The following is a 19,227-nucleotide window of genomic DNA, read 5'->3' as shown; positions in this document are numbered from 1 at the left end:
CTCAGAGGACCCGACAGCCGCAATATCAGCCTTTCGAATATCTGGACTGTCCCCCAAAAAAACCTACTACAATATCTCTCTTCCACCCCAAGAATCTATAAAAAAAATGCTCTCTCAGCAATCCCTTCTCAAGACCGCACATGCGATTCGCGCCGGCTACATCCGGTCCACAGCGTCCACATTCAAACGATCCCTGACATCCACAAGCGGCCGGCTCAATGCGCCGCCGCCGCAACAGCAGCAAGAGCCGAGCGCGTACAGACAGGGAGTAAGTCACTGACCGTGAAGATCAAGTGGATACCAAGTTCTCTCTGTGGACAAGCCAGGAATCGATTAAACTGATGAACGTGGTTCCAGATGGCCAATTACAAGACCTTTGCAAAGCCCTTTAGCAAAGTGTTTCTGGGAGCGGTGCTTACGTATCAATTGATTTATTGGACGTGGCTCAAGTTGGAGACGGACGAGTCGATGCTCGAGAAGAATGGTAAGATTGAGCGCTCTTATATATTTCGTGGTTGTTTGGTAGTAACGGGAAAATTGATGCTAAATATATGGTTTAGAAGAAATGACGGCTTTGGAGCAAAAGGCTCGGGAGTTGGTGGCTGCTCAGAAATGAAGACCAAGACAGCAGGGCCAGGGTTTTCGTTTGGTAGGTGAAGGTATTCACCTGGGCAAAGCACAGAAAATGTGCACTGAGGTCTGCGTCTATTTGTTCCGGGTGTGGGACTCTTGGGGTCAATTCAGTGCCTTCATGATGACGTGGATGGATCTTGTACGATAAGTGTTGAAGAAGTCTCGAATCAAGTCTGAGACCTTGTGGCGCTATCTCATCGAAACGATAATTGAGTAATTGGGTATGCCCTTCTGTATGATGCATGTTTGGTCATTACAGGGGTTTAGTACCTGCAGGGGGCTGTAGGCAGACAACTCATGTTTAACAGGGTGGTGAGGTCAGGTGAAAAGTGCAAGGCAAGGTCACTCTCGAACGTGGGAGCAAGAAACCGGACCCTTCATTATCGGCATTGATTGTGATTCTTGGTCCAAGGACATGGCATATTCAGCCCTGTACATCGAGAAACACGTCCGGTCGAAGAGAAAATATGCTGTCTGATGCCGCTTTCTATTCATGATAGATAGCAGCGGTGAAGAACTTGAGAAATTTCTGTTCTAATAGTTGGTGGAAGAGGGAAGGCTACTGTAGAGGTAGCCGAAGGGGGAAAGAAAGAGATCGTGAGCTCGTCGTGGATGGGAGGCTCTCCCTTGGCCAGCCTGGGCATGTTGCAGAATTAATATGCTCGATATCGAGTGAATGGTACAGTACAGTCGAGATATACAGTGGCATCTGAATTAATGGAAAGAAAGTACATAGTCATGTACGGAGTATCCGTGTATTAGTCTAATCGATGGGGTCCAATAAAGCCGAGCTAAGAAATGTGATGCGCCAGCATCATGTTAAAAGAAACGCAACCATGCACCTCCAAAAGCTTACGCCATGATGCACTCCCCATGCAACCCAGGATAGCCCGATCTTACATCCTCAACCCGCGAGCTTTCGCTTGCGACTGCCTCTCTCCAAAGCCGTTACACTCTGGTAACCTCCCGCAGCAAGACCATGCCCACCCGTGACACTCGCTGATGGAAATTGCCACTCCATCCCTCTAACCCCCTTCTTGAAATGCTCAGTGTCGATGTGATTGAATCTCTCATCTAGCGCCAAACTCCCCGAAGTCCGCAGCGGAACGAAATGAGCGCAAAACCCACACCAGAATTGGGATTGCTGCGCCACGTCAAGACGGGCAGAATGAACAGCTGATGTGGTTTTGGTCTTTGAAATGCGGTGTGTTTGGTGGAGGTGTTGTGCGAACATTTCTTCACGGTAGAAGATGTGATCACACGCGCTGTTCTTTGCGGGGTCGTGAAGCGTGCAGAGCCAGCTGGGGATGCTGAGATGCTGGGATGTCTCGTGCCGCTTCCAGTCGGCTTTGCTACCGAAGGATTTGGCACATTGGGGAAATGTGCAGCCGTAGGGACGTTCGTGACGTTTCTGGTGTTTTCTATTCGAGGAATATGTTAGCCAAGATACGATAGAAGGAAATTGACATAGTTATCGAAAGGTTGGAGAGCATGGAACCTACTTCATTTCACAACGAAGTCGCGTGCGCTTAGGACAAACGTCACATCGGAACCAGTCTTGCTTGTCGTTGTCGAGTCCAGCATCGGCAGAGGATGGGATCTGCTCATCTGACAGACGTTCGAGGGCCGTAGAGAGGATCTTTTGTAACATCTGGCGTTCAGGAGGGGAAAGATTGGTGCTTCCAGACTCAATTTCGATGCCTTCGTCGCTGTACTGACTAGATCGTCGAGCCCGGTTGTTCATCATTTTTGTCATGGCGTTGATAAGGTTATCTGCTGCGTGTGTGATAGATGTGGCGGATTTGGTAGGCTCCTGGCCTGCAGTGATTGAGTGATCGTCAATGGTAAAAGAAGGAAATGAATCCAAGTGGGAGTGTCCGGACTGTGCCAGAGTAGGGCAATTGGACATAGGCCGGGGTGTCGCGAGATTTGAAGGAATGGCATCCACGTCTTCTAGGGAGCTGTCGGTACAAGACACTGATAGGACTTCTGCTGCATTACTGTGAACCAGATCCTGCTGGGTCTCGTTGGAAGAGTCTTCCGAAGCTGCGTCTTCATGACCATGGGCCAATTGCCCGGAACTTTCATACCACTCCATTGATCTACAGCCGGTTAGCTTCTTGTCTTCCACCTGTTGCTCCAAGGTACGAGTGGTTGGGTTCTGAAAGAAGACCTACTTCTTCAGTAGTGCATCTGCATCTTCGCCATGATGCATGCGACTTAGGTGTTGCTTGAAATTATCCTGCCGCGGCCACAATTTGTTGGGGCGAGGACAATTCATGCCGAAGCAAAGATACATCATCTTGGGCCCACGCTCGGGCTCTTTATTATGAACGCACTTTTTGTGCCGGGCAAGATCATTGATTGTACCAAAGCCCTCTTTGCGTGGGCAATGAGGCTCATCGCACTTGAATAGCTTGCGATGGCGGGCCTCATGCTTCCTGAGAGTCGGAACCGTGTCAGTACTTTACACAGTCACGAACGGCAGTGTCCGAGCCAGCATATACATACCTCTTGTCCGATGGGCATTTACCCACCCATGTGCATGTCGGATGATCGCACTTGACGGACTCGACCAGCGAGCTTGTCATATCCTCCAACAAAGCCGCGGAGTCCATGAAGGCCCGGTTGAACATGGCTATGGATTCTCCCACGGTCTGCTCATGGGAGCCCGCCATCGGGCTTGACAGTGAATCGATACCGTAGGGTGATGGAACCACCGACCCCGTATCACAGCTTGTCCCGCCATAGCCGGAGTCGCCTGAGTAGAGGCTGCCGAGACACTTGCTCCCCGTCTCCGACGGAGTTCTATAATGGCCCTTCTTGAAGCCAGCTTCATGATCTCCATCAGCCATGCACATGTGCGACATGGTCGATTGACTGGGAACACCAGTGACCTGCAGCGGGTTCCACGCATCTTGAGCGGCGGCGAGACGCGATGAATGATAGATTGGGTGATAAAAGTCGTGCGATGCTGCCGACGGAGCGAACGTGCTTGGCCAATCTGGCACTGTCATATGGGAGTTTGATCCAGCAGCTCCGAAGTCCAGATCGAATGTGGGATCCAGGGAGAGGCCGACTTGAGGATCGTGACTTAAGCCGGTATGCAAATATTGCTCATCTGGAGGAGCCATGATGCCGTGAAGCAGATCGGTTGGTTCATTCCAGGTTGTTTGGGAGCACTATTACTACGTATTAGACAAAGCGGAAGACATCAAACAGACGGGTGGGTTTAGTCGGTAATGAGAGGAAGGGTGGGTGTGAGAGTGAGCGAGCGTATGTATGTGCGGCACTGTGTGTATGGAAATCAAAGAAGAGCAGACATCGGAGACGGAGGTGTGATGGTAGTCCCGAGTCAAACAATCATGCCCGTACGAACCTCCATGACGTGCGGAGTTGAAGATGAGTTGGGGTTTAAGCCGACAGGCCAAATCAGGTTGTTTCGATGGGCGTTGAGGGTGGATCTACCGGATGACCAGGGTGCGTTCTGATGTATCACGAGAGTTTGGTCAAAGTGAAGTAGTTAAAGTCGGTTGGTTCAGAAGCCAGCTGAAATCGCGAAGAAGAAAAGGCCGAGTCTTGGGCCGATAGGCTGATCAAAGTACGCGGGTTCCAGCACTGCTGCACCGCGCCACCACCAGGGTTTTCAATCGAAAGTTCAGAGGATCAGGAAGGAAAAGAGTTTGGAAAAAGGATAGTGTGTTGAAGGAGAGCGAATTGGGAGTGGTGGGCACGGACGGCGAATAAAAAGAAAAGGAAGGCTGATGACTCCAAACCGGCGGATCTGCGCAGGGTTAAATGTGGAAGACACGACAGACGAGGGAGCGAAAGAGAAGAGTCGAAAGATCATCTCCAAGTAGAAGCCAAAAAGAAAAGAAAAAAAAAGGAAAAAACATCAACAAGGTGCATTTGCATGGCTGGGCGAATCCACGCGACAGTTCGAATATGCACGAACTGGACCGCATTGGCCATGATTCGCTTTTCGTTGTGGAAACTGCGCTTCTTTTTTTCCTCTCTCTCTCGTTTTCACGTATTTTCTTTTCTTGCTGTTTGGCTTTCCTTCGATCATTCTTTCATTCTCGATTCGCATCGACTCGACTGTCGTTCCCTTCTCATGCCCTCGTCTCCCTGTCCTCCACATTGTTTCGCGACCTCGCTTCTCGCCTCGGGCCGAATGACCACGCGGTTGATCCAAGGGATGGCGTTGAGGACATCCTTGAGTACGCTCAAGTACGAAGCGAGGTCTCCAAGCGAGAGTTGATTCGTGGTGCATGAGTGCTCGAGAGCGTGGATGGAATGCGTGTCTTATCCCTTGATTCAGTGGAAATACCAGACACAGCCCCCCTCTCTCTCGCGGACGCACGCGCTGCAGGATGATCTCTGCCGAAGATCAAATCAGCACTGACCCGATTGAGATGCATGATCAGCACTGAAGCGTTTATGATCAAGGGGACCAACTGAAACAACACTTGATTGCAGAGACGTAAAGATCTCACAGTTGAACCACCGGGAACGGTGGGGGCGATGATGGCGGAGTGGCTCATCGAGGTTAAAAGAAGATCTCCGACTCTAATCTTCGGTTGTTTGATCAGATTCACGATGATGGACCAAAAAGTGGAGGAGACGGAATTTGTGACTACTTCAGTCTAGCACAGTACTACAGACTACAGTATAGTATGATGTCTGTTGGAGAGGGCACGTGAAGAGAACTGGATTCCCACCACCATGAACAAGACCTTTGTCTCCCTCTCCCTCTCTCTTTCTCTCTCTCATCACCACTCTGGTCATCCATCAGACGGAATGAGATCAAGATCCGTTTCATCTGGACTCACCAGCTCGAAGTTGTCCCCCTTGATTTAATGTTCAGGTCCTCCCTTGGGCGACTGTATTCTGCGATGACTCCCGGTACCCATCCCCGGCCATCCCCAGCGGAGCAAGACCTTAATCGGGATGGATGACAAGGCGATCGACGCATCTCGTTCCTGGTATCTCGTTACTAAGTCGGTGCCGTTTGCCCATTAAAATTGATGCTGAGTCACGGACACGTTTAGACCTGCCACCTTCGGCACCTACCTGCCCTACTCGTTGAATAGTACGGCTGTATCAATGAATCAATCATGCCGTGCCGTCCACCCCGGCAAGGGATGGCGTCAAGACATGCCCTACATACCCCCGTGATAGCTCGCAGTGCTTACCACGATAGGAGCCCGGTACTGTACCAGTGCGGACGACCGACGACAGACTACAGACTACAGTGCAGTCTACCTGTCCCCCCTTCACCCGAGGCATTTCTATTTTCAGCGGGTAAATCAAACAAGCTTCCCGCGAGAGGTTAAAATTGATCCAAGCCAAGGATCCTGAGAACAAGAAAAAAATATACTTTGCCCTAGCCTAGGTGCTGGACTAACTAGTAGCTGATGAGACACACCCGACATTCTGTCCACCACGCGTTCGTCAGCCAAGGTTCGCGCACTGTCCACACGGAAGACACCTGCAACTTCCAACGAGCGAGGCTCCTACAGGACTAGGTCATTGAATCATGGATATCTGGCGATGATGACGAACGGGGGTTGCTCACATTCGATCTCGGTAAATCTTCTTTGAAGATTACGACAAGTATGCTGCAGTCTACTAGAGCGCTTCGACATAATTCAATCGCCACATTTTCCCGGATTCAGACCATCCAATACCGTGATGAGGGTAAAGCGTACCTACCAAGCCGGAGGTAACGATACCCTCATGATCTCATCCTGAACGGTGTCAGGAAGCACGACCAGGGTGACCTAACCCCGACCTAGAATATACCTCAGTCAAATGAGATCAGAACAAGTAGATGGAAGAAACAGACCCAGATGAAATTCCCCACAAATTTATCCACCAGACAGACTGCTCCCGTCCCTAAGGTTACTGATCCTTAGGCCCAGCCAGAGCAACACACTACACAGTCATCTATGAGTGGAGACCGGACACTGGACAGTGGATAATGGATATCCGGCCCGGCAGCACAGTATTCAAGTACTGTACAACTCAATGTGATCTCTCAGATCAACTCGCTCAAACCCGGACCGTGCACCATTGCACAAAGTACACAATCACATACCTACTAGCTCACGGTATAGTACTGCAGCTACCGCTATTGAAGAAAGTACTGTGCCTCTTGATTCGAATCGGACAAAGTCTCCCGTCTTTCAGCAGTCCGGTCTAGTCGGGAGGTACTTTTGCAATGCCTATACTCCCCCGGTCCTCCAGCTCAACTCCGGTCCTACAAACACTCTAGAGCACTGCTCCCCCGCTCAATACTTGAAAACCAACAGAATCACCAGGGACATACCTAGCCCAAGCAGCCAGCTTCAACATGTCCAAAGTTTACACTAGCAGCCTAGCAGGTCCCCGCCACAGTCCCGTCCCGGCGCACAAGGTCCGGTAGTTAAAGTGAGAAGCCCCTGCCCATATAACGATTTACACGCGCCACGCAGTACTATTTGACCTCCTTATGTAACCTTGGGTACCTAGTCAGTATCTTACCTAGGCAACGTTAGTTTCCAAGCACTTTCATCATCCCTTGTTGAAGACCAGGTCGTAGTGGTACATCCGGGCCGTCCCGACGTCGACCCGATCTCTGCGCCGCAGCGTGGGAGGTATGGACGCCTAGGTATAGATTCAAGAGTATATCTGTCTTGGTGAGGACCTCGGATGCTTCTAATTTAGCAATGTCTACCTAGTAAATCTACTGACTACTGTCTAATGTTTACTAACCCATATTGTGGCCTATGTGAGCCCAGTGAAGAAGGCAGCAGTAGCACCTGCTTTGTTGCAAAAGCATGTACCGTTTATACAAGTATGCACTTATCTTGGCTGGAAACCGCCCGTGCGGACGTTGGTCTATGCCAAAGTTTTACGGGGCTTGAGAATCTACGGCCCCGGGGGATATACTGAATGCATCACCTGCTTTACTCGATTCTCTTGAACACTGGTCGCCTGAATGTGCAGTCCACGTGGGTACCAGACTTACATTTGGAATGAGGGTGCCCGGGAGAACGCCAAAACGACATGCACAAGTGGAAGTCAAATTCGGCGATCAGAAACAATACAGGAAATTAGAAACTGCAAGATCATATTCAATGTCAGAAAAGGGGGGCGGGGTATAGCTGTAAATCATAAACAAACAACCAGACTGAGCAGGTTCCAGTCAAACTTGTCAACAATGGAACTCGCCCAGATATCATATCCTCGAACAATCAAGGTAAACGCTCACCGCCGACCAGACACACACACGTATGATACAAGTTGGCGTCTCAAGATGACATGCACATAGATATCGTTGCGAAAATAGAGCGGATGCGAAAAACAAATTGGAGGCGTAAAACACTAATAAGATCCATGCTAAGAGTTCGCTGCGTAACGAATCACAAGAAGCGATATCTATCCCATCTGCGAGGAGTAACTGGAATCGTACTGTGCCTGCACGTGGACATACGGGTTCGTGGGAGGCACGACTGCCCGATATGCTTGGTAATCAACCTGTTCGGATATCGGCTGTTGCACGCTGTAAACTGTGTCCAGACCCATCGCCGCCGACGCTACTGCCTGTTGTGTCGGCAGCGCCTGGGGCGGCAACTGAGAGGAGACAGAATAGGAAGTTGGGCCAACTGCGGAACCAGCGATTCTCGGCGTGCAGAGTGGCGGATAAGAGACAGACATTTGATGTAAGGGGTGTGGGTGAGCGTGGACGTTGGCATGGGCAAAGGCATGGAGGTTTGAACGCGCGTGGCTCTGCAAGTTGAGCGTGGCGGGCATCGTGGCTGGAGGGTGCGTTTGACTTGCACTGAAAGATTCGACGGTAGTAGCACATTGGTCCTCAAATGGACCATTCGTCTGGATTGGGTCAATTATCTCTTCTGGCTCCATCAAAATCTCGCCACCGGTCATGCTAGTGTAGTTCATGCCAGAAAACTGATCAGAATAACCCGGGGCTGGGGCTGAAGCGGCCAGCTCCGGAAATTGCAGTGGCGCCGAGACCTGGGACTGGAATGTGGTGGTCAACGCATCACTATTGATCTTACTGCCATCAACCCCTTTCCCAAAGGAGGCTGAGGAGAAACAAGTAGGTTGCTCCTGTGTCGGTTGTACCGCCTGCATCTGGTTCGACGCGACGCCACTCTGCATCACCAATCGCAAAACCGGCATGGCTAATTGTTCCATGTGCTTCGCCACATGAGCCGTCAGTTTCTTGATCGAACTGCAATGATTGTCGCAGAACGGACAAGACTCTTGCGCCGGGGTAGTGCCTGCAGTGTGCTTGCATTCCTCGACCAATTGCTCGATAGTCCTCCCATGGTGATCAGTGGCCAGCCTGCCCACTATGCCTGGAGCAGCAGGGCTGTCTTCAAATTTGTGCTCCCGCTTCAGGTGCTGGATGAAGTTGTTTTTTCGGAAGCATCTATGAGCGCAACCATCAATCGAACAGGTCCACCACTCCGGCTGACGATGTCGCTCATTCTCGTGACGAACCCAGTCAGCCTTCCGTTTGAACGACTTTGGCTCAGTGCAGTCGGGGAATGTGCATGTGAAAGGCTGTACGTCCTCATAGACGTGCTTTGACCAGTCTGATGGTTTCTTGATCTCTTTGACTTGAAAACAAACATTGCACTCAAATACAGCTGGTAGTCGAGCAACGGGGGGGAAGGGCACACCGGCGGGAAGTTGAGCTGCAGCTACCATTATCCCTTCACTCGTACCCTGAGGAGCGTCGTCATCGTCCAGGACACGATATTGTGTATGCCCACAGTCCCCATCCGCGGCCGGTCTATTGGGCGCCAGTAATTTCGCCTGTCCACCCACCGCAAAGCAAAACTCACCAGACTCGCAAAATCCTCTAGATATTGCAGTGGTGTGCGCTTGTTGATACTCAACCAATTTCCGGTGTCGACGCACCTGCTCGTCAGCAAAGCGGTCAATGAGGCTTCCACACAAGCGCGGGTTGAGCTGCATGATCTGCGACTTGAAACCCTCCTTGCTCGGCACGGGCAACGTAGATGGCATGGGGAATTCCATCGGGTGCGTTTTTTTTACGCGGACTTCTGTTTCCTCATTGTCTTCGGCGTCTGACGCGTTGACTTGGGATACTGGGCCTGGTTGCAGCTCATCTGGATCGAGGCGCACTTTGTGGAATGGAGCCAAGTTCGCGACGGGCGGGCCTCCTTCGTTTTGCATTAGGCTGAATAGACCAGGTGTACTTGGTCGCGGTAACTCGCTCTTTGCACGGTCACGGCCCCATCTGGGCGCGAGACCCTTGGGAACAGTATCAGGTTGAGGCGACGTTGCTCGCACAGAATGACTGCCACCGACTGCGGCCATTTTCCCAGTCATGGAAATGATCGCATTTGTTAAGCTTGGGGAGCGAGTGTGCGGCCTTGGCGAGTGTCTGCCGGATAAGCTCAATCGATGTCGGTAGCTGGAGCTAGTACTCTCTTTTCGTTGGCTGGCGACGGGGACTGTGTCCGTATATTGCTCCGGGGGTTTGGCACTGGCCAGTGACAAGTCCGAGGCCTGTCTCTTCAACCTCTGTTGCGCTTGCTGGACTCCACGTTTGAAGAGAGAGCTGCTACTCCAGCTGCCAGTCTTTCTCTTCGTTTCTGGGAATCTCAGAGACTGCTCAAGGCTTAGGCTGAGGTTTCTGATACTGTTTTGATCTATGGTCGCCGTGATGGAAGCCGCGTCCTGCTCTCTCGCGCGTTCCTCGAACTTGGCCATTGCAAATGCAGAGGTTTGAGGCTGCTGTCTAACGGGTTCGCGCGACACATCATAGAGTGAATACATGGGGAAGGCCTCTTTCGGGGACCCAGTGAGATCTGACGAAACTATCACGGGGGGAGAAGAGGCCTCCGGGTGCTGATCATCAGTAACCAGTGAAAGGCCATCTGGTGACGAGTTACCTTCCGAATCATCTTCACTTGCATTGCTCTCCTCACTACTTTCATGCACCATCAGACCGGGTCCCACAATTGAACGTTGGCTTGTGGTCAAGTTGAAATAATCGACGTGCCGAAGAGGCCGATCACCGGTGCTTAGTGCGCGTATGCGATTCGAGACCTTTTGACGGCCTCTCGGGACATTTGACGGTTCATCGCCAGCATCACTGTTGACTTCAGACACACTTTTCTGCCAGCGATCAATCTCTTCATTTTTCCGGCTCTGCTTCAGCTGCGCCTCGATCTCATTAGGGCTCGGGCCATATTCATGCCCCCGGGAATGAGGATCTAGCCCGTGACGGGCATCTGCATGGCTCTGCGAAAGGCCAACGCTGTGTGCGAAATCTGCAGAAGCAGAACCGGGGAAGAAAAGATCATTCTCCCGATTTTCATGATTGATTGAGCCATCTTGATGGCCAGAGGGCGAAAGGAATGAGGAACTGGGAAATGCCTCGATGGCCTGCTCTTCCGGCGAGTCTCCGCGTGACGTCGCTGAAATGGTGATGATAGGGCTCCGTCCCCTCATTGGAATGGAGGTATAGTCCGTGGAGATTGTCAATCTAGGTGGACCTTGAGATGGATCCTCAATCGAGCTGCTGTCCTGGCTTGTCAAAGCCAATGTATTTTCGGCCAGCATAGTGTTGAGATGATGCTGCACCGATGCCACCTCCGGCATGGATGACGGACTGGGCATCATGTACTCTGCGCTTGTATAGAGGGTCGGGTCGACCGTCTCAGATGTCAGCCATTTCGTATCAATGGCAGCAATTGAAGACAGATTCCCCGAGCTTAGACCGGACACCTGAAGCGGGCTTTCCAGAAACGCGGAGTCAGCACCTGTCACTTTGAGTGTCGAGATGTCCTCCCCCAAATTTGCGACCTTGTTGGAGTCCTGGAATGTGCACCCCTGAGGCTGCCCGGCGAAGCAATCGGCTCCCTCCACAGAAGACGGGTCATCGGCAACAGCCCCAGTCTTGGAGGTCAGACGAAAGGCGCTCGCATCGAACTCGCCTTGCTCGGGATCAGAGGGCTGTGCTGTCAAAAATGGATCATATGGATCCGACTGGTACGGCTCCAACGGCGAATAGTGGGACCCCGCTTTGACAGGAGAGATCCCACGATGGTGTTCCGCATACTCGGCAGCGGTCGCCATGCCGAAAGTTAGATCTTTTTTCAGATCACTGGACGCGAGATTATTGATCCGTGCAGGCAAAGACTGATTGGGTGAGCTGATCTCCGACGGGGGCGAGACAGGCGCTGACGGAGGGAACTCATTGAGGGGATATTGGTACGGATCGCGTTGAGCCAGTTCGGGGCAAGTGGTATACCAATTCTCGGTCATCGGGTTGACAACCCCCACTTGTGAGATCACTAGACAGGTCCTTCAGGCGGAAGAGTCGTACAGTTGGGGCACTGTTCTGCTCTGCTGGGTCTCTCTCGCGGTCTGTCTTGTCAGATCAACGAGAAGTGGGCGCAACTCCGGAACAGTTCTCACTGCCAGCGGCAGACCCGAGAAGGAGGGGACTTGGAAAATTGGGGGCCAGACGGAATGACAAGCAGCTAACGACGGGTCAAAGGAGTCGTTTCCACGCCAGACCAAACTCGAGTATAACGTAGCGTTGTTCACAGCTTGCAAGAACGTGATATTAGATAGTGCAGAAAGTGTCCGGAGCAGACCTAGGGGGCAGAAGACCGACTAAAAGAACCCGGTGGGTGACTCCGATTCTAGTTTGTCCTGGTCGAGCTACCCTGCAGACAGTTTGACAGTCCGTTCCTTTCGGGTTTTGGCGCCTGTGGCAGACGAGAAGGGGGTTCAGCCTTGAGAGAGTCGGGGTATCCGCTGGCCACGAGCCTGATTTAGCGCCCGGGTGTTGCAGTACATCGAACACAAGAATAACTTCCCTGGCGCTGTATCTCTTGGGGTGAGTGACCTACTGGGAAGTCGCTACTAGTCTATGGTCACGGGTCGCAAGGCACGAGATACGGGAAGATTGCAGGAGCTCAAGACGTCGGTTGAAGTCAATCACCTCGGGGTACCTGGCTACCTGTACCTGACACTACCTGCAGTGCCGAGGGAGGTACTTGGACTCCTGCGGTACGGACATGCGCTCACAGCCAGCCGGTGATAAACAGAGACCCTTTCCACAGGGTAAAGGTTAGAAGAGGAAAGTAAGTGTGTAGTGTATACCCTAGGCAGTTCCACAAATAATTTCGTCGACTTCGAGGCAGATGGGTACCAAACCTTCATCTAGATCAGGCCTCGAGTTCACTGTCGACCTCCACCAGTCAAAGCTAGTACTTTACTCATCAGTAAGTAGTAGTAGGTACTAACTTAAGTGGATAACTTAGTAATTAGTACTAACTACTAGTTAGTTAAATACTGACTACTTACGATTTACCACTGTACACTGTACACTGTACAGAACTTCCAAAATTGCATCATCCACCAAACAAGGCAGACCGCAAACTGCAGCACGTTCGCATACGCCATGGCGGCCACACAGCGATGTGCGGTGTCTCCAGTCTCCAGTGCTCCACTGCCAGTCAATGTCATTGCGCGCGACGGAAGCATCTGAAACAGGAACGGTCCCCTGTCAAGACTCAAGACTCCAAGCTGCCCAGGTCCCCGAGACTGCGCCACCTCTTGTCGTTTGTCTGGAGCCAATTTGCTTGAGTTGCACACCGCCACACCCTCTGGCCATCCAGCGATCAGCCACATGACGGATTCATTGGGAGCGTTTGTGTCCAACAGATGGTGTCCAACTACACCGTTGCGGGAATGTTCGGCTACGTGGTCGTACGGTAATCAACTATGGACATGGTATTGTGGTCTAGAATACTTTTCCACCGCAAATTGTGGAATGACACCTGGGATTAGGTGGAAAACGAGGCAGGATCTCCGGGAAATGGAAACCAATGGGCAAGTGAAGCATTGCAAGTATGTAACTCTACGCTCAAGATGGAAATGAAGGCGGGTAAGAAGACTACCTTATCGACTGAAACGACAACATCCTGAATTCATCATTGACATATGAAGACGCACACAATATTAACAACAAAACCGTGATTGACCCAGAAGAAACTTGACGTCCCAACAAAACTTCAAACCCTCGCTTTGACAACCTTCGCTAGGCTAAATAGACCGAGACCAAAAACACAGAAACCGAAAAGTCACACATTAACAACCACTTCGTCTCTCGCATTCACTCACACATCACCGCTCTACAGGTCTTTCCCTCTTCTGGTCTCTCTCTCTCATGTTCAAGCTTCAACAGCGTGTCCCTTTGCGTTGGGACTGCTCGGTGGTGAGAGACACACTACCTTCTTCTGTATCGGGGTGGAACTCCGCACCGGCAGCGACCCGCCTGTTGGCAATGCGCCACCCACCGGCTTAGGGGTCGCGCATCGAGGCGCAGGAGACTCGGACCGAGCCGGGACCGAGGTCGAGAGTTTGACAGCTTCATTCTCGGGAGTCGGCGGGGGACTGATCGGTTTCTCCTCAATCTGCGGAGATTTCTCACTCTCATCAGCGGGTTTCACGACTTCCTCGGTGCCCTTGCTCAATTCCTGTAAGCGTGCGATGACCACCGGCGAGTCCATGTACAGCACTTCGCCCGCCGCGTAGACACATGGAGTTTCACGGTCCGGATCGCTTGCAAAATCCTCATGGGCGGCTTCTCGCACGATGCGTGGGAATGTGCGAAGCACAACCTGTCGTCTACCCTCAGGCTTGGAGAGACTCTTCTCGGGGGAGCCCACCTCGTCCTTGGAGGTATACTCCACCCAGCCATCTGACTCGACCATCTCATCGCCTGGTGCAGGGAAGTGTGCAATGACCAGCTCTCGTTCGACTCTGGCATGTCGCCAGGTCTCGGCCGCGAGCTTGACAATCTTCCTGACCGCAGTCAGAAGAGAGTCTAGCTGACGAGGATCAGCAAAATGACGAATTTGATCAATAATTTCATCAACAATCACAGCGGCGGCCACGTTGATTGACTGCTTGGCATCAGAGGTGGTGTAGGCCGCCTTGAGTGTCTGCTGGCGCCAAAAAGCTTCGCGACGCACGGATTTACGGCGGATATCCGAGGACAGCATTTGGAAGAATGTGTCGGCCTTGTCGTAGCGGCGACCGAGGGTGAAGAGGAATGGTTGGAAAACACGGTAAGTCAGAGTTTTGGAGACAATGTGCTGTACGTAGGCAGCGCGAAGGGCTCGAGACGGGGGCGAATTGTCCAGGAAGGATGGAAGCTCGGAAGGGATCTTGGAAAGAATATCCTTGGGGGGATCGATCGGTAGATAGACAAAGTATTCGTTTGACAGATCAGCGATGAGAGTTGCGAGTTGGGTGAAGCAGTCCACACTAGAAGTTCATGCAAGAAGGCGTTAGAACCTTGTGTAAAAGATATCTAGATGTCGTTGTAGGAAAAAAGATCGGTTTGTTTGAAACACGACGGGAAGATTGACATTCTATAGCGTAGCTGGACCAGAGATCATGGTAGTCGTTGCGGAGCAGCCGAACGTTTATGTATAGAAACGCTCAAACAGACGTGAAAGAGAAGCAACGAAGGGTGGGAACCGACAGTGGTCGCTGATCATGCCGAGGGGTTGATGAAAGCAATAGATAGATGGCGAAACAACTCGAAACGCTGGAAAGGACCACGATACAATAGGAAAAGTCTACTTACAAGAATTGATCACCCTTGGTTGTTTTTAGATCAGTCGCCTCCCCAAGACTCTGCAGTGTTCGTCGCAGCCGGTCACAGTCATGGTCCAGATTGTCGATCGTCGATCGCATCTGCTCCACTGCACGTTGAAGCTGCTGTTCCTTCATCAATCCGTCCCCTTCGAGCTTATCTTTCTCTCGCTCCGCGCTGCTCAACTCTTCATCCTTCTCATTGAGAAGCTTCTGCAAGGCAGCTCGCTCAGCTTCCCAATGTTTTTCCTGCTCCTGGAAATGAGTCTCAAGATCGGCCATCTTCTCCTGGAGTTCTTTGGCGGCAGCTGCGAGTTGTTCTTCATGGCTTTGGCGAAGGTCTGCCGCCTCGGCGGCGTGGCTGGCTCGGAGAGCATCTTGCTCACCAGAGTGAACTTTTCGAAGCTCTTCACAAGCCTCGGCGTGTTCTTTCCGTAGGTCCTCCAGCTCTCTGTTTTTGGCTTCAAGCTCAGCAACCCGAGAGACAGCCTCTTCGCGGACAGCATCAAGCTCGGCAGCTTGGTTCTTCAATTCGGACTCTTTGCTCTCGATCACAGCAGTCTTGGAAGCAACTTCAGACTTGATGGCCTCCACTTGTCCTCGCTGTGCCTCTAGATCGTCTTCGAGTTCCTTCTTCTCCTTGCTCCAGTCCGCCTCGGCGGCCTCAAGCTGATCACGCAGTTCCTTTTCGCGGACCTCCAGTGTCTCCAGAGCAGCCTTTTCATCCTCGCCCTTGATCTCCTCAAACAGCTCAGTCAGTTCCTGTTTCTGGGTCAGGATTGCTTTGCTGTGGTCCTCCTTTTGACGCTCCATTTCGGTAGCGTGCGTCTCAGCTGCAGCCTTTATCTCTGTGGTCAATCTTTCGACCTCAGCTTCGAGGTCAGTTTTGCTTTTCGAGAGCTCTTCGTTAGTCTTTTGATGATCTGCCAAGCCGTCTTCAAGATCCTTCTGTTTTTCTTGCAAGTCGCCGACTTCAAGGCGAAGCTCGTTGATTATGTTCTTGAGTTTGGCACATTCTTCAGCGCTTTCGTTGGCCGTCTTCTTCATTTGAGATTGCAATGCCTCGATGTAGAAATCTTTGTGCATGATCGCTTGCTCATGCTGATTGCCAATTTGCTTGATCTCAGCTTCGCGGCTGTTGAGCCTGGTATGCGTGTGACGGAAGCCATGGAGAAGACGGTTGATATCCGGGATAGCCGACTGAATTCGCTGTAACAGCTCAACGTGCTCCTGATCATTCTCCGGAGGGGAGATGACGCCATTCTCATTGATCTGCCCGTTGCCCAAGCCGAGATTTTGAATGGCTTGGAACGAGGCCGCGTAAGGCTGACTGGATCCACTGTAGCTGCGTTGCATGTAATGGCTGTCGTGTGGCTGATGCTGTGGAGGAGTGTACGGATTATATGGTGGCACAACACCAGCCGAGCTCATCACTGGAGACTGGGTTGCAGATGCATAGCTGTGAGTGGCGGACGGAGGTGGCATCGGGGCCATCGCAGACCCCGTAGCCGGCTGCGCTGCGGGCGGAGGTGGGGTCGCAGTAGGGGACATCACCGGCGATGCGTATGAGTAATGCGACCTAGCAAGAGGGCTGCTGACCTTGGGCACCGGGGAGTGATAGTAAGGAGCCGAGTAATGGGGTGTCGCGTACGGCGAGTAGGGCAGTGGAGGCGGAGGATAATAAGGGTAGTAATGGGCTTCGGGAGAAGCACTTGACATAAACCGTGCCTCAGTCAAAGACGGCGATGGAAGTGGCACCAGGGCCGGCGGCGATGGATAGGGAGCAAAGGGAGATGAGACCTGAGCCCTCTCGGGGTACTCGGTAGGATACGCCGGGTAAGCTGAGTAGCCAGGATAGCCGGGGTATTGAGCGTAAGCTTCTTCGTAAGCTGGCTGTCCTTTTGGGGTTTCTGGTGATGGCTTGGGCGTGCTACGGCGCGTAGAGGTTTGCGAAGACCGGCCGGGTGGACGATACTCAGGGTGCTCTTCGTACCGCTGATCAGGGCTGTCCTTGGGGTGGTGATGACCTTCGAACTGATCTTGAACGTGATGTTCTTCGTACACCGGCTCGCCTGTTTGCTTTAGGGCTTGTGATCCTTCCTGCTCTTCTTCGTTCTGAGGTGTTACAAGACACTCCAAAGATGGTGAGGGTGACACTGATGGAGCGTCCACCTCGAGGAAGTCGTTCACTGAGAAGACCTGCTCATGCGCTGGGTCTGGTAGTTGAACTGATGGCTCTGAGACCCGAATCGATTCAGCCTCTGCTTCCACAAGCTCCAGGTTGGCACTTGTGGGTGAGCCAGCAGGTGTCTGGGCTTCGTTGATTTGAATGATGTCTGTGGGTTCTGGATCCGCGACAAGATCTGGGCTCGTCGCCTTCTTATTCTTCTGCTTCATCAGGACTTTGCCATGCTTCGCATTGCCCTTGGCTTTCTTGCTACCTAGCACCATGATGGTCGGCTGATGAGTGCCCGAGATCGTTGGTTGAGAATAGAAGCAGACGTGTTCCCAATGGTCTGAGTGGATTATTGCGTGCAAAAGTGCGACAAGGACTTATCTGTCGAGTCGGCTGGAGGATGAGGCGATTTTGCTCCGCAGTGTACATTTGCAAGATTAATCTGACAATGACTTGAAATATAGTACCAAGATGGTCTACTACAGACGTGAGTAGACGCAAAGATCAAGGTAGGCAGCGAAAGCCGGGTTCTCGGAAAGCTCAAGGCACTCAAATGAGAGGCTTGGGCAGACAAAGGAGCAAAGCGAGAGAGCACACACGAGCCAGATGGTCTGACTGTTGAGGATTATGGGCTTGTAGTTGGCCACAAGCACACAAATGGGGGTGATACACGAAGACAGGGCAACCAGTCTTCGTTCAGGAGTTCTTCAGGGCGGTTCGATTCTCAATTTGATGAGAGTCGAGTGGATATAATTTTGAGTGATATTGTTGGCACGTATCAGAAATGAAAAGGAGAGGGAGAAGAAGAAAAAGAAGACGAGTATGAAGTATCATGGAGTCTGGCCATGCACCTAACTACAACGGGAATCTATTTTCGCATTTGTGTGGGGGAGACGAGCTGCATTCCCTGGGTCTGAACTGGCCGGGGCAGATGTACAATACCGTATGTAATGCTGGAGATGATACAGCACGATACAGTAATAACAGTACAGTCTCACACTCGAAATGTTGCATCGACTCTCGAGTCATTCGAGATTTCGGCGAGGAGCACAGGTGAATGGTGCGTGTGCTGTCCCGCCCGGTCGTCGCCTTCGAAGAGCTGTCCACACGGAAAGGGCTCGTAAGTTGGAGTGCCTCGAATAAGTGTGGCTGTGGCAGTAACTTGGGTATAACCGCGACGGACCGAACCGTTTCTAGATTCTAGTGTGGATGGTTTGTGATACCTTAATGCGCAAAGGTTCTTGTGCACTGCCCAGCTGCAACTTGATTGGGGACCAATTGACAGCGTCCATTGAGGAATGCTAAGCGAAATGCTGGTTGACTCCCTGGGAGGGCATCATTTATTTCAATTCGAACTGAAGGCATAGCCAATGGGGATAAATGATGTGTGGGCGTTGGGCGTTGGGCATCAACCGGCTTGGGCACGATGGACGATAGGAGCCGTAAGGTAGTTACCGTACGGTTCTGTCGTAGGGCAAGCAAGAGCAAGTTTGGACATTCGGTGGGGACCCAAAAGACGATGCAATCAATGCCTCGTGACGCGGGACTCGACGAGTCGAGTGACTACTTGAGTCAAATAGGAGTTCAAAGCCTGTTAGTTATCCCTCGCGCTCGACGCATCGCTTGGGTGCCTTGTTGTTGCCCGAATGCTCCTTGGGCAAGGTAGAGTGCGCCAAGTCAGAACCCGATGGATGTGGGATCCAAGGACATACACATCTCGGATCGGCAACGTAGTGGATTTCCAACCTCCCGTT

At 51.9% G+C, this 19,227-nt stretch overlaps 4 protein-coding genes across 4 annotated transcripts; 1 reads left to right on the top strand and 3 right to left on the bottom strand.

Annotated features, from left to right (window-relative positions):
- Positions 1-106: 106 nt before the first annotated feature.
- N7539_003086 (uncharacterized protein) lies at positions 107-616 on the top strand (the record flags this gene model as incomplete). Its single annotated transcript, XM_056932689.1, has 3 exons — positions 107-268; positions 358-484; positions 561-616. The coding sequence occupies 3 exons, from the start codon at positions 107-109 to the stop codon at positions 614-616; spliced, it is 345 nt and encodes a 114-aa protein (XP_056792648.1).
- Positions 617-1,537: 921 nt separating this feature from the next.
- N7539_003085 (putative C2H2 finger domain protein) lies at positions 1,538-3,815 on the bottom strand (the record flags this gene model as incomplete). The annotated part of the gene is made up of 4 exons (XM_056932688.1): positions 1,538-2,054; positions 2,136-2,735; positions 2,811-3,074; positions 3,145-3,815. Coding segments are annotated over 4 exons (2,052 nt in total), but the record flags the coding sequence as incomplete, so codon positions are not given.
- A 4,240-nt stretch (positions 3,816-8,055) lies between these two features.
- N7539_003084 (putative C2H2 finger domain protein) lies at positions 8,056-11,946 on the bottom strand (the record flags this gene model as incomplete). Its single annotated transcript, XM_056932687.1, has 1 exon — positions 8,056-11,946. One exon carries the CDS (start codon positions 11,944-11,946, stop codon positions 8,056-8,058), a length of 3,891 nt encoding a protein of 1,296 aa, XP_056792646.1.
- Positions 11,947-13,865: 1,919 nt separating this feature from the next.
- On the bottom strand, positions 13,866-17,748 carry N7539_003083 (uncharacterized protein; the record flags this gene model as incomplete). Its single annotated transcript, XM_056932686.1, has 2 exons — positions 13,866-14,964; positions 15,290-17,748. 2 exons carry the CDS (start codon positions 17,746-17,748, stop codon positions 13,866-13,868), a joined length of 3,558 nt encoding a protein of 1,185 aa, XP_056792645.1.
- Positions 17,749-19,227: the final 1,479 nt, after the last annotated feature.

The sequence above is a fragment of the Penicillium diatomitis genome (assembly GCF_028827545.1).
Source record: "Penicillium diatomitis strain IBT 30728 chromosome Unknown utg000003l_segment0_segment0, whole genome shotgun sequence".
In the NCBI taxonomy this organism is placed as follows: domain Eukaryota; kingdom Fungi; phylum Ascomycota; class Eurotiomycetes; order Eurotiales; family Aspergillaceae; genus Penicillium; species Penicillium diatomitis.
Note: the sequence above shows the minus strand (reverse complement) of the source record. Positions and strands in the feature narration are given on the sequence as shown.